The 16,349-nt window shown below is 34.2% G+C and overlaps 1 protein-coding gene across 1 annotated transcript in view; it reads left to right on the forward strand.

Annotated features, from left to right (window-relative positions):
* LOC108908861 (small conductance calcium-activated potassium channel protein) overlaps positions 1 to 16,349 on the forward strand; it is a 221,527-nt gene that overhangs the window by 84,423 nt on the left and 120,755 nt on the right. Inside the window, exons 2-3 of the mRNA XM_018713016.1 lie at positions 716 to 980; positions 8,128 to 8,347. Of these exons, the coding sequence (XP_018568532.1) occupies positions 748 to 980; positions 8,128 to 8,347 (453 nt within the window). The 5' untranslated portion in view covers positions 716 to 747. The remainder of the gene's footprint in view (positions 1 to 715; positions 981 to 8,127; positions 8,348 to 16,349) is intronic.

Below are 16,349 nucleotides of genomic sequence, written 5' to 3' on the forward strand. Positions count from 1 at the left end.
ACACCTCAATGACAGCAATTTAACACCTCAATGATAACAATTTAATACCTTAAAAATGACAGCAATTTAACACCTCAATGACAACAATTTCACACCTCAAAATGACAACAATTTAACACCTCAATGACAGCAATTTAACACCTCAATGACAACAATTTAACACCTCAATGCAACAATTTACAAAATGGCAACGCCTATACAATACCTCAAAATGACAACAATTTAACACCTCAATCACAACAATTTAACACCTCAAAAATAACAGCATTTTAACACCTCAATGGCAACAATTTAACACCTCAATAACAACAACTTAAAAACAATGACAACAATTTAACACCTCAAAATGACAACAATTTAACACCTCAATGACAGCAATTTAACACCTCAGTGATAACAATTTAACACCTCCAAAATGACAGCAATTTAAAACACCTCAATGACAACAATTTACAAACTATGACAACAATTCAACACCTCAAAATGACAACAATTTAACACCTCAATCACAACAATTTAACACTTCAATTATTACCGAACGACAAATTACAGGCATTTCACGTAGAACGCAAAATGAAGTACTTATGCACTTGTGTATACCTTTTTTCGGTAATGACATTTTTTTTAAGTTGACGCCCGAAGAATAAGGTTATATTATTGACGTTCTGTATACACAGTGTATATTTTCATTATTTGATGTATCAATTTGTTTCAGGATTAAAAACCCGATAGGCCTAGGGGCTCAGGATGAGTAGTCAGGATGAGACTGCAAGCCTACTGGTAGGCCAGCCCTCCTTGACAAGTGCCACCTCACCAGCCAACTGCTCCAAACCGGTGCTGATGCGTCAAGAATGCACCACATTCTTGGTGTCGTCGCATCATCCGCAGCTGTCAGTATTCTCCGACAGCGAAGAGGATGGTTCCCTGTGTCTCGAAGAGAACAGCACGAGGTCGGTGCCGGATATAGAACTACACTGCAGGTCAGTAACTCACATGGAGTAAACCGAGAGCCCGGTTTGAAATTCATATTTTATTTTGTTCGTCAAGTATAGCGAGAAATACAAAAAAGATTATCGATTATTCCAACAAAATGGAACAATTTGGATTAACTGACATTAAGTCAAAATGAAGGAAGCATTTGGCAGCTTACCTGTTTTTTTTATGGGTCTAGAAACAAAAAATGATACGAAATTAGTACTAAAATTGTACAACGTTAACATCGTAACTAAAGTTTCTAGGTTAGAAAGCACAGGAGTACATTAACCCCACCCTTTTGTTCCCTAAAGTATTGTAAGCCCTTTTTGTGCAAAAAATAATTACGAAATAAAACATTCATCACTGCTCCATAATGATGTAACTCCATAATGAAAGTATTCATGTCTAAAGCCAGACAAAAACTGTAATTAAGAATTCTTGGTAATTAAACTACCAGAAACAATTTGTAGTGGGCGCCATAAAGGTTCTAAAGGTAGAACTCATTTAGGCACACTGATTTACATAAAGAATCGGGTCCCTGGAAAAACGTTATCTAATTTCCATTTTATAAACATTTTCAAACAAAAATCACATAAAAATAAATAAAATAATTCACCGCTTCTAGGAAATCTGCTTAGTTTACTCAAAGTAGGCGTAAGATGGAGAAAGATTATTATAGATGTTATTCGAAAATTTATTTAGGAAAAAACTCAAATCTCAAATACCTCGGAAAGGTTAATTTGCGCGAATGGAATTATGCTATGCATTTTTTTCTTACACCCTGTATAGTTTGACGCTTTACGAAACATAACATGGATTTATTCATGGCATAAACTATTTTATTGCTCAATGAATCCCGTCATTTAGCTAGAAATTCAAAGAGCGCCCCGTAATCTCATATATATTCCCCATAATCTCGCGCGAGAACAATAAAACTTGTTCGATAACATTTACCGTAAACCCCGTGAAGAACAAAAGAGCATATAATCTGATACACGAAAATAAACCTCAGTCATGACTGAACAGAAGGATTGGTCTCGTTGAGATACTCTCCCTCTGCCCTTTGCCGGTTTTTTTTTTCGTTCGGTTTTATGTATTTTCATAATTTTCATAATTCAGCAGTTTACGTGACAGACTCCTGGGGTTGCCCTTTGTTTAGGCTTTATTTTATTTGAAAACTTTTACTGTCAACAATTCGGAGACAGCGTAATAAAATAACACACAAAAATGTCGGCGCTGTATTGGGAAAATATAAACTCCACGATTTTAATATAAAATGAAAAGTAAATTTAAAACACAGGATTTTTTTCGGTGTATATAAAGAGTGGTCCCGAAGTAATGGGCCAAAATTCATGGGTAGCAAAAATATTGCGATTTGGCTGAACTTACCTTAGCACAAAAGTTGATAGTTAAAGAGATACAGGGTGTTAAATGTAAAATATTATTTCAGTTTTATTTTCATTTATTCCTTAACAAATGCAAATATCCTCACAAAATTTTGGGGTTTGGAGTTCTTTGGGTAGAGGAATTGAAATCTATTCACATTTTGGTTAAAGTTCATAGAGGGCGCTAGCTGCAGTATATTGGATGTGTTAAAAACGACATAACTTTCTGTACTTTAGGTATCTCATGTTTGATCGATAAAATTCTTATTTTCCAACTTTTTTTACACAAGAAAGGTATTTAATAAACGCGTTGATAAATGTATTGAAGTTAGAGGTGGACATTTTGAGCAATTATTGTCAAAATGGCATATTTTCTACTAATGTTTACTATTTTACTATTCACTAAAATTTTTAAATAAACCCTTGTTTTTGACATTTCTAAATTATTTTAATTATTTCTATTAGCATTGGAAGTTTCAAACCCAAATATCTTGGAAACAGTGCGAGACATCTACTTTCATAAAGTCTACCTTTTTGTGTAAAAAAAAAAATGAAAAAGAAGAATTTGATACCAAAAATGAGTACCTGTCGTTTTCAACACATTCAATCTACGACAGTTGGCGCCCTCAATGAACTAACGAGCGTTCAAATAAAAACGTGGTCGAAGTTGGCTCTGACACATTGGACGTAGGGAGTAGCTTATAGCGACCAGCTTAACCTCATTTCTCAACGAGCTGTATAGCAGCTGTCAGTTTCAATAACGTTAATGACTATATAACTTTATTTTAAAGAATAATCGTGATAACAATAACAAACAATTAAAGGAGCTGCGGAAAGTGTCCCCCTCCTTGTTATAACAATAAATTAAAGCAGCTGCTGAAAGTGTCCCCCTCCTTGTTCCAAGCACTTTTCACACCTGTTCCTCAAAGAATTAAAGACATTTTCTAAGATGCTCGGGGTATTGTTAATTTCACGAATCTTGTCTATAAGTCGAGCCTGCAGATGGTTTAAATCAGGAATAGGCAGTTCAAAAATAGTGTTTTTAAGGTAAGGCCACAAAAAGAAATCACACGGCGTAATATCACATGACCTCGGTGGAAATTCATGTTCAGCATTGAGACTTATTAGTCGATTTTGGAAAACTTCCCTCAACATATTCATCGTCTCGCCTGCCGTATGTGCCCTTGCGCCATCTTGTTGAAAGTAAAAGTTTGTAATTTCGTTTTCTTCCAGCTGGTTAACAAAAGGAGCGATAATTTCTTCTCTATACCTTTGCGCAGTAAGAGTACCATTAAAAAAAATAGGTCCATAAATCCTCCTTCGATTGAGAGCACACCAAACTCCAATTTTTTGAGCGTGTAGAGGGCCCTCGACAAAAAAGTTATCTGGTTTTTCAGAAGACCACATTCTCATATTCTGTGAGTTTACGTAACCACTTAAATGAAACCAGGCTTCATCAGAAAAAAAGGTGATATTATGAAGTTCACCGTAGTTGTTTAAAAACCATTCACAAAATACAGCCCGTCGCGGAAAATCAACTTCATGAAGTTCTTGCTGACAAGTTAAACGATAGGAGAACAAACGCAAATCTTTTTTTAACACTGTGTGGCAGGTACCGACTGATACTCCCACCATTTGTGATAAAACACGTACAGAAGTTCTTGGCGCATTTTCCATTATTTGTTGGACATTTTCTTTTAATTCTTCAGTCCGCTTTTTAGGTCGGCCGCTTCCTTCTTTTCTTGTTACACTGCCCGTTTCACGAAAAACATTAACACAACGCTGAACTGCACTTTGAAAAATTTTGTACTCAACAACGCCGGGAAATTGATTTTGAAATTCTATGAAACATTCCTCAATAGAATACTTCCATATTCCATCAATCTTGCGTCCATTTCTAAAGTAGGACTATGATAAACACTTTTTGTTCTTGAGAAAACACCATTTTAAACGCTTTTTAAAATGAAAATATTCAAATTGATAGCGGCGATATAGCGCTTTGACAGATGACGTTTAAGTTCATTTGCTTTACGCTACGCCCTACGTCCAAATTTTCAGAACCAACTTGACCACGTTTTTATTTGAACGCTCGTTATAACCAAAATGTGAACAAATTTCAATTTCCCTACTCGAAGAACCCCAAACCTCAAAATTTTGTTTAATATTTGCATTTATTAAGAAATAAATGGAATTAAACTAAAATAATACTTTACATTTAACACCCTGTATCTCTTTAACCATCAACTTTTGGACTAAGGTAAGTTCGGCTAAATCGCAATATTTTTGCTTTGGGAATCTACCCATGAATTTTGGCCCATTACCTCGGGACCATCCTGTATAAATATACAGTGTCCCATTTTTTAGGTTAACACCTCTGGAAATGTGAGAAGGCTATGGACTTTCCGCAAGTATACCAAACTTGAACGACAAATGTCTATTGAATGTTTTTTTTATGTGGTGCCAAACTTCGAAAAATCAGACAACTAAAGATTATAATAAGTAGGTCAAAGATTGCCATGAAAGTGAAAACAAATACCAATCGGACAAAGAAAGAATACAGGCACTATAAAGTTAATACTTTTAATTATTTTAATTAATTATAAAAATAATAACTTACAAAAAATGTAATGAATTATAAATATTAAGTTCCTAAACAAAAAAATTGTAAAACGTTAATCTAAATTAAGTTTTAGTTTTCTCTACCAAACTTACACATTTTTCCAATTCTCTTCTTAAATTTAAAAATAATTTACATAGCTCTTGTGGAGTAATTTCTGCACAAGCTTGTCTTATGCAATTCATTAAGTCATCCAAATTCCTTGGTCTGTTTTTATAAATTTTTTGTTTTATAAAACCCCAAAAGTAAAAGTCCGTAGTTTTAGAAATCTAAAATTTAATTTAGATTGTTTTGCAATTTTTTGTTTAACAACTTAATTTACATTTTTTGTACGTTAATTATTATTATTATTTTTACTATAGCCGCAATTAAAACTGTTAAATTTATAGTGTCTGCATTTTTTCTTTGTCCAATTGGTACTTGTTTTCACTTTCATGGCAATCTTTGACCTGCTTATTATAATTTTTTGCTGTCTGATTTTTCAAAGTTTGGCACCACATAAAAAAACACTCAATAGACATTTGTTGTTCAAATTTGCTATATGGGTATTTTGATGGGTGTTGAATAGCCTGGTAATATTATATTTTTGATAAAAAAATGCCTAATATCACTTTCTGGAATAACGACCCTTAAAAAATCGTAGTAGGCCAGGCTTTTGTTATAAAATGATCCCTTCAGGATACTATTTGTAAAAAAATGGTGTGGTGTTAATGAACTTATGTCAAAACTTGGAAATACGGCTATTAAATCTACTCTCGAAAAACAGCACAGCAATCACTACAACAATGACTGAGTTTCGAATACAGTCCAGCTTCATAAGAAACCTACAAACACGTAAAAAGAGTTACAGAATTTTTTGTAAGTACTCGTCGCGATAAAATACATGTATTTCAGCAGTTCCAAAACAGTTTTAAACCAATTTTTAATTAGTTTTTTTCTCCAGGACCTTAAACTTCCGATACAAGTTTGTGACATCAGTTAACTCAGTTTTTGCTCCTTTTTCACGCCTTTAAATTTTTGACATAAGTTCATTAATACGCCGTATAAATAATAACAGGACAACTTTGAATTTCAATTTAACACACCCCCTGTACTTCCCCGCGGTATATGGGTATAATTCTATAGATGTGTTTGAGTGTTACCGCTCTCAATTAGATTTAGATTTCTCGGGACGTCTCTATGAGATACGTTTGGGTAAGTAAAATAAATGCTGTGTCAGATCCAACACTAACCACTCAGCAATCTCTTAGTTTGCCATTAGAAGTGAAACGATTTCTCAGATATTCAAGTGACAGATCCTAAGTAAATGGGCGACATTGTGGAAAACCTACTCTAAGAATAAGCCTGGAGGAAATCGTTCATCCATCTCTCTATTACGGGTCAGATTTTAAAGCCGAGAACGTCTGCGAAATGTGTGCAACTTTGGAGTTGCCATACGTGACGAGGTTGCAGAAATATTATTCACCTTAAGTTGCAACATATGGACCGCATTAGAGCCTAGATGGACAGCGGAAGTATGGACAGAACGATGTTTTATGTCAAGCTGCTATTTTCACACAGTCCGTGTCGCTCAAAAGGGCGGTTTTCCGTTTGATTTCATTTATTTTTTGTTAACAAAAGATTTGCTTAAAATATTTAGCAACTATTGTGTAACTTTTTCCGACCGTTTTTGCTTAAAGGAATATTTACGGAATATTTGAATTCGAATATTTGAATTTACCGCTCCGAATGACGTAATTTATGAGCTTGCGCGTTGGAAAATATGTAACAATAGAGACGTTGATATTCCCCAATTTAAAATTATTTTGAGGAATTTCAATAAAAGATAAAAGGCAACAATGACATTAGACTATTTATTGACCCTTTTTATGTAACATCTGGTATATCTGCATGATATGCATTTCCCTTGTTGCCAAATAAAGGCCATTGATGTGGGATATAATTCTCAGGTTTATTTTTTTTACCGTATTTAATATATTTTTTGGGGTACGTAAACGGAACAACCCAATCATTAAAAATCCCTCCTTATTTGTATTCGTTGAACATAATTTTTTCAATCGATAAAACGCTCTGCAATTTTAATGAGAACGAAAAAAAAAGGCCCGATGTTCATTAATTAGCGAAATTTATCTGCAACCTTGTTTACATATAAATTGTCTTTTGATATAATGTTTTGGACAAAGGACAAATTTTCGATAAGTGCCACAGGCACCAGTAACAAAAATATTTAAAATATGTTGGAATATTTTCATTCGGTTTTAGTAATAAAATGTGTACCTTAAAGTACTTATACGGAGTGTTTCATCCCATCTCACCTTTTTTATGTTTCTATATATACAGGTTGATTCAGAACTTACCAAAAAAAAATTTGAATATACAGGGGACTTTTACAAATACAATTTTGTAAAAAAAAATCGAAAATAATTTAAAAATACACTTCTGCACGGCACTGGAAACTGGTCCACTGTAAAACCTGACTGAGAGAGTGCGCATTGCCAAGCGATGTAAAGGTTCAAAATACTGCAACTTCAATAATTTTTTTCTCGGAAACTACAAGAATTTTACAAAAATTTTTTTACGATATTAACTTCATTTTTCCTAACGCATCTATTCCCAATTTTTTTTTTTTGATAAGTTGTGAATTATCCTGTGTAGAAATCTAGATTTAGGATTTTTTCTTTCATTTTCAAAGAAAAGCAGAGGCATTTTGACAGTTCGCAAAATATTTTGGTTTATTCAAAATACGAGAAGGAAGTATTTCCTCAGTTCATTTTATTATCAATGAAATAATTTTGTTAACTACAGTTCTTTTTATGTTTAATTTTCAACATAACCACATCGACACCTGCGCTGTATAAAATATCACCCAAAACTTGATCTAGTTACAGTATTGTAACCAGTTGAATAAGTGTGGTGATGCAGGGTCGGCCGAAGTTTCACGTAATAATTCTTGATTAATTTTCTGGGACACATGACGCTTTAGACCACGTGTTTCTTATTGAAAATAAACAATTTTCACAACGTCTCCACAACTCTTAAAGGAAACTAGAATAAGTTGAATTGAGACAATACACTAGATTAAAACGCATGTGTACACCAGACAGCTTTTGGAACTAAGCCACAATTTGTCAACCCCTTGTTTTGTTACAGACTAGACGTGAAAGGATGCAAGCAAAACCTCTCATCAAATATTCCAACGAGGAACAGGAGTTCATCGAATGCATTTCAGCTTGCGCCTTACACGACGCGCGGCATCCTAGAGCGACGCACCTCTCAAACACCCGCGTCCACCCTGAAGATAGTCCGTTCAGTGTCGAGAGAGAGCATCAGGTCCATTCATCACTGCACCTGTCCCTGTCTCAACGCACCGGTAAGATAGTTGCCCTGCATCTCTTGTTAACCCCGTACTGCTGCAAAAATACGATATTAGTGCAACAACTAGGTGCCCCCCTTACTCCCCTGTCAAATAAAAAGACCGAGTTACAGGTACGAAAGACATTTTATCAGCAATACAGCTGCTAAGATAACTCTCATTAGATATTTGACATCTGCAACCACAGACCTCTACTAGAAATAATATGGATCGTGGTTGCAGGTTTAAAAAGCTCAGGCGCACTGCTCGTGCGCAGGTAGAATCAGATTCGGCGCATTTGATCATTGTGACGTCATTTGAGGCGCTAATAAATGTTCTCAAAGCGTTCTTCAAGGAAAGACAGAAAAAGTAAGGTAAAGTTAGGTTATAGCCAGTATTTGAATCATATCTCCTAGGGGGCGCCGCATATGTTGCACCTAATATTGTATATTTGTACCCAATATGTCCCAGTTCTTTTAAACGTTTTTCTACGCTTTGTCTTGCTCTAGAGACTTTGTCTTGCTGTTGTGCTGTGTACTTTTCTTCTTCATGCATGCTTGCCTGCTAATATAAAATTATATAAAAAAATAAACATAAATTTTTAAACTAAAAGAGATACGATAAACCAAATAAGGCATACATACAAAGTTAAATTCTGAGATATTCTGAAACCGAAACATGCAATAAGTTGCAATGAATTACGTTTATTTGAAAAATCCATCGGTTCCAACACCGCTAAAGCTTAGAACGGAGCTTTACCTAAATAAGAGATAAGAATTCTATAATATCCTACGAGGGATATTTTCCCATTGTGATTCCAGCACAGGCCTAAACGACTATAGAGTCCATTTTAGCCATAAATTCGTTTAAGGAATCGAAACTCCACAGTGTTGAACAGCTGTTGGAATACTTCGACCATAAAATTAGCCTTTTAGGACTAGGTCAACTTGTATCATAGGTTGCCCTGAAACAAAACAACTATCTAACAGTAGCCCCACGGTATTGTATAATGTTATCCTCGTCGTCCCGCAAAAGTTATTTTGCTGTAATGTAACTCCTATCCGACAGGGTAGCTAAAATTATTACACCATCAAACCGGAATTAGGAATTTGCCATGTCTGTCAAGTCAGCCGCCGATATTGGCCAGCCTAAATAGCCTCACTTGACATGTAATCGAAGAAAATACAAGAATAAAACATTTAAACACCGTCGAAAAGAAATTGGTAGACATTTGTAATTCAGAAACATCTTTAGGTAATTTTAATTATACATTATAAATTTTACATTTTGTAAAATTTTACACTTCGAAAGAGTTTCGCAATTAAAATTGGTATAATTCTTAAAATTTTACGTTTTGTAAAATTTTACACCTTGTAAAGTTTTGCACTTTGTAAAATTTTACAATCTGTAAAATTTGAAATAAAACTGGATTGTCGGAGTAAAATTAATATATGATTCAGAAAGGTTGGTTTTTATCAGACGGACCTGTATTTTACATGGTATTCTTTTTCCGTAACAACTAAATATTTCATTACAATTTTATCATATCACTAAACATCGCAGTGGTACGCAACTGTAAAATTTTACACTTTGTAAAGTTTTGCAATTGGTACAATTTTACATTTTGTAAATTTTACATATTATAAAGCTTACATTTTGTAAAATTTTACATTTCGTAAAATTTGTTTGTGAAGTTTTACATTTTGTAAAATTTTACACTGTAAAATTTTTAGTAAAATTGTATATGTCGAAGTAAATTTCATTAGAATTTTATCACATCAATAAATATCGCTGTGGTGTTCAAATTGTTACCTAAATCTGCATTTCCCCAGACTCCAAAAAATAAAATATGAAGGTAAAATTATGCCGAAATGTGTTTTGATGATAAGCAGGACGAATAAACAGAAAAAAAAATATGTTTACTTTACTTCCAAAATTTCCACAAGAAAAATAAAACAGATGAGTAAAATCTCTAGGGTATTAACCACCGTAAACAAGTTAAAAACATTCATTAAAAAGCCCCGGTAAGTTGCTTGTAATTGAATATGCCTGACCCGTGAAACTTTTTTGCTTCTAAATTATAATATATAGTCAACATCACTGAACATAATTTGCGTTGACTCGACATTAAAACTTTAACTTCAACATTAATATAGTTTTTACATTTCCATTTAGATCAATATATAATATAGCATTGTGTGATTAATTTATTTATTCTTTCATTTTCATGTTTTTACAATGAAATAATGTATCTAATATAAAAGCATGCAAGGAAAAAGAGAAACAAATAATTTACTTACTGTGATCCAGTTTATGTTGTACTTTTTTAATATTCGGATTTATTGGTTGTCATAAGTAATAAGAGATGTTTTGGACACCCAGTGGCGTACTTATTTTTTTTTATATCTGAAGGTTTTCAACACACATCAAAGTAATATTTTTTTAAATGGAAACATACTTAAAAAATATAATATAGCTGCATATACTTCTCCTAAAGTCTTAATCTAATTTTTAAAATTACAGGAGATGCAGACTTGGGGAGTAACATACAAATTATATACAACTCGTGTGTAAGGGCCCTTTCTCCGAACAAAATTATCAACTTCCTTTATTTGTTGAATAAATAAAATTTTTCTATAAATTTTGTGGCGAATTTTAGAACTTTGATTTAAAACAATATACGGGCTTTAAAAAGTTTGACTGTCATTACTTCAGCACGAGATAGAGTAATTATAAATGAACAAAAAAGTTGTATATTACAGAAGCGTAAGATCAACAGTTTTCAAAATCCAGCGAGTATTAATATTAGAGAGTTTCATCACAACGTGACAACAGCGTTTAACCTAACGCTACACAGCTGGTGCATACCACGTGTGCACGTGGCAGACTTGTCCTACGGAAAAAATTTAAACAACTATTATTGTGAAACATTTAGTAAATTTCAAGACAATTGTTTTCCAGTTTTTAAATAAATAAAATAACATGTATCGATTTTGTAGTACGAAGATAGTGTTGTGCTTAAATTTTAGCTCGAATTTTAGTAATTATGTATCTCTTAAAAAAGGAAGAATTTGAAAAATACAGGGTGGCCAAATGAAAACGAAACAGAGCCATTTTCAGGAACTGCGTCAAGATTGTAGAAAAACGCCCAGACCCGTCGATTTTAGATTAAAGGGGGACATCCTTTGCTGGTATTTTTGACTCCGCCACTTTCACCCCCAAGCTAGGATAAGCATCACCCTAAAATATTTAAATGGCATTGGGGGTTGAGTAATATTTCTTTTGAAAGCTCTTACAATTCTCTACAATAGACTTTAAATTTTATAATTCCGCCCAATACTTATTAAGAATTTTGATTTTAAAGTTGAAACTTATGTACAAACAATTAGTAACGATAAAAATGTCAGTCATTCGAGTTAAGTACGCCAATGGTATAAATTTAGTATTTCTTGCGTTACATTGGTTTCTGACGATTTGTTATCACTTTCGTAAAAAAACACAATTGTAAAAAACAGAAATGAATGCTATACACAACAACGAACGTAAAATTAGTGGATTCCAAATTATTTTCTAGTATTATTTGGAAGCGTTGGTAGTTTATTTAATTGTGGTTTTTGAAAATTAAACACTATGGTTTATTCCATTGCGGAAAGGGTAGATATCATTTCGCTTTACTTTATGAACAATAAATGTGCGAATAGAACAGCTCAGCTATTTAATGAACAACATCAAGATCGACATGTCAGGAGGAAGTATGTTCTAGAGATCTAGAGTTAGTAAAAAAAAAAGAGACAGGGAACCGCAGGGAACGTAACCAACAAAAAACGAGAAATTGAAAAACCTATAGTTAATGAAGCTATTGAAGTTGCAGTTTTGGGACAAGTTCATCTTGGTCCTACATTAAGTACGAGGCAGCTGGCATCTGTGTTTGGGATCAATCGAACTAGCATACAAACCATTTTGTAGAAGAATAAATTCCATCCATACAAAATACATTTACAATTAGTCCAGGAACTTCATGAGGATGATTACGACCGCCGTTTGCAATTTTGCGAAATAATGAGTGAGCAAGCAGGGAACGATCCACAGTTCCTTTTTAACATCTGTTTTTCTGATTAATGCAGTTTTTTCTTGAACGGGACGGTAAATCACAATTGCCGCTATTGGTCCGATTCAAACGCAAGAGTTTTTCACGAGGTGCATACACAGCAAGCGGAAAAATTAAATGTATGGGCTGGAATTTTCGGTGACCGGCTGGTGGGTCCTTTTTTTCTACCTAGTAATTTGACTGGCCAAATGTATTTGCAATTAGTGGAAGACGCTATTGACCCTGCCTTGACTGATATTATTGAAAATGTTCCAGAGTATGATGAAGATCATTTGAATTTTCAACAGGACGGTGCTCCTCCGCATTATGCGTTAATTGTCCGTCAGTATTTCGACCAACGTTTTTTACGGAATTAGATTGGGACAAGAGGCAGCATTGAGTGGCCTCCACGATCACCGGATTTATCACCCCTTGATTTCTTTTTGTGGGGATACCTAACAAGTAAAGTCTATAAAACACAGCCAGCGTCGCTGGAGGATTTGCGTCAAAGAATCGTCGACGAATGCCGTCGAATCACTCCGGACATATTTCGGAATGTACGCGAACGTTGTTATTGTTGTAAAGAGAATTGTAAGAGCTTTCAAAAGAAATATTACTCAACCCCCAATGCCATTTAAATGCTTACCCTTGCTTGGGGGTGAAAGTGGCGGAGACAAAAATTCCAGCAAAGAATGTCCCCCTTTAATCTAAAATCGACGGGTCTGTGCGTTTTTTTACAATCTTGACGCAGTTCATGAAAATGGCTCTGTTTCGTTTTCATTTGGCTACCCTGTATGTAAGTACCCAAAGATTCACGTCATCCAAATAATCATACGTATTAAAAATAATTATAGGTACTTACCAAAAAGCAAAATTCAGTAATTTTTAAAAGCACAAGTACAAAACAAACTACGACATAAGCTCAAAATGTCCACCACCATTTTCGATGCACGCACGACACTTTCGAGTCCAATTTTCGCGCACTCGCTTGAAAACACCTCAAGAAAGGAAATAGTGGTACGCAAAATACACTCAGACACGATTCAATTCCAGATACCAACTGAATTGCGTATTGTTTGACAGCTTAATGCCTCGTGTTATCCGCCGCGCCGTTGTCACATTGCTCGATATGAATTTTATCGAATTTTAAATTTATTACAACGCAAATTATTTTTTAGAATTAAGCACAAAGAAGTTAAAAAAGTGATAAACACGCAGTTATGTGAATATTCCTTAATTAATTAAACTTTTGTACATCAAGTTGGAGATTTTGATAATTTTTTCTAACACCCTGTATTTGCAGCTTTCTAAACTCCCAGTGTATATTTAAAACCTGCGGTTAATTGATACACGCACACGACCCCCACGAGACATTTTTATCGATTTCCGAATAAAAAGTACAGAGAAATAAAGCGCGATATATTCCTGTAACCGTGAAATCGCAGCACAATAAATTTATCAAGTTAACAACACTGGTACATATCAAAATAAACGAAACGTAGGTAGGTGTTTTAAAAGATTTCGTGTGTTGTAACGAGAAGCCTTATAGGTTAGTTTTCCAAAGCATACGAACGACACAAGTACGATGCCGCGTTCACCTAAATTGAAGCACCTGCGGGTAAGAATATATATGTATACATATAGCATATTAGTTAACTAACCTGAGGCAGTAAGTACGGTGCTTAATTTTAATCCTGATTGCTACGAAAACACGGTGGACTCTTGATAAATACTGCATTCGAGTCGAATACTTTTGCCCGGCTATTTCTGAATCCGAATTAAAGGTACTTTCCAACTCAACTGAATAACAGAGACTCCTCTGTGAAATATTGCTTGCGCGTATACTTGTTTAACGATGAAAAATTTCTTTTCGCGATTCTGTAAACAATTTTCTTCTTTCTTTTCTTTATGTAAACGTTGCCTACCGCGATTTCTTTTATACTACATAATTAAAATAATAATATTAATGGCATAAAACGTAAGACAATAAATTGAAGAAATGTGGATGGAACTAGAATAATAAAACAGAACACACAAACAAATAAAATTACCAAGTAGATATTTTCTTCTGTGACTATATTGCAGTAATTATTGTACAGGGTGATTACAAGCTTGGAAACCATTTTGTAGGGTTAGGTCTATCTTGTTATATTAAATAAATACGACTTAGAGTTGCAACTGGCTTTGAACAGATATCATAGCACTTGGTGCATTGCAGATTAACGCACATTCATTGTGTCTACATTCCCCGTATATCACTAGCATATCCACCAATTCGTAATTACTGTAATTATGTGCCATTGTAATAAAATACTAATTACTAATAAAAATAACGCACGATTACTACAATTTTATCGCTCGCTAAATACTGACAGTTGATTTTAAATAAGTCAGCGAAACTTAAACAATAGTGTGTACTATTATACAAAAAAATTCCTTGGCCTTAGCCAGGAATCTTTGACCTACCCTTGTCGTTCTCGGGCTAGACTCGCGGTGTATCCGCCATCCGTCCTGATGTTGGTTTCGGTTCTTGTTGGTTCTAAAGCCGCTATCCTATGCTTGCTAATGTAGTGGAGTTACAGAAACTACTACGGGACCTCTCAGAGGACCACCATTGTTTGAAGAGCGGTTCCGTCCTTAGCGGCTTTAGAACCAACGAGAAACGAAATGAACATCAGGGCGTGTTTAAGGGTTCTGATAGCGGATCCGCCGCCACAGAGCTAGCCCGAGAACAAGGGCAGACTTATCTCCATTAATGATAAATTTACAAGTTCTTTTGCACAGTATATCTCGAAATTAGCTTGCAATATTTGAATAACCTATTCCGTTAAAAAAATAAGAAGAACTGCTTCTTCACTTTGCAGTGTATATTTATGCAGGGTGTAAATAAATTTATCTCCGAATCCCAGTATAGAGGTCCAAATACAAAAATATGTATAAAAAAACATGACAAGAAAAGATTTTGCTCTATTAAGGCCATCTTGTGGATAACAGTCACTTACAGAGCGTACTACTAACCATTTTGGATACTAACTCTTCTTCACTTGCACCAGAGAAAGCAATAGACCCAATTCAAATCTTTGTTTTGAAAATAATGTTGCCTTGCAATGATAGTGACGTTTGACAGGTAATAAATAAAAAGGAGAAGTTTAAATAATGAATAATGAAATTGCTTTGCATTCAGAATTGAGAAATATTAATATGAAAAGAAGAGAGCATTTTGGGAAAAAATGTTTCAGACAAAAGTGTAAGGAATTCTTCCTGGCTATCTGATGGTAACCTTGGATTTGACCATGACTTTGACCTTCCAGGTCATTCGAAGGTCAAGTTAAGATAAATGGGAACCCCTTGTTTTTTATTGCGGATTTGGAAAAAGCGGGAAATTTTATGTTCAATGAAGGTCTTGACCATGACTTTGACAATGACCTTCAAGGTCATTCCAAGGTTAACGTTGTTTTTTCATTGGTAACCCCTATTTTTTATTACGGATTTGGAAAGAGCTGAAATTTAACCTTCAACTACGACCTTGACTACGATTTTGACAATGACCCTCAAGATCATGTCAAGGTCAGATTAATTTATTTACATTAACTATTATTTTTTTGATAAGTTAAGAAGAACGGAAAAACAAATGTACGAATATGACCATAATCAAACTCTTGACCTTGAATCAATATTTGAAGGTAATTTTAAAAAGATTTTTTCAAGAATTTAAAACAAGAATTTTCAATTGCACTCCTTATCATATCAGATGTAATATCAGCGCAAACATTGACTATTTTTTGTTTTAGATCTACTAAATCTTGTGGTTTAGGAGCGTACACTTTATTTTTATGTAACCCCAAAGAAAAAAGTCGAGTGGACACAGATTAGGGGACCTAACTGGCCCCTCAATAGTTCATCTCCGACCTATCCAACAATTATATTAAATAC

The sequence above is a fragment of the Anoplophora glabripennis genome, unplaced genomic scaffold (assembly GCF_000390285.2).
Source record: "Anoplophora glabripennis isolate ALB-LARVAE unplaced genomic scaffold, Agla_2.0 scaffold9, whole genome shotgun sequence".
NCBI classification, from domain to species: Eukaryota; Metazoa; Arthropoda; class Insecta; order Coleoptera; family Cerambycidae; genus Anoplophora; species Anoplophora glabripennis.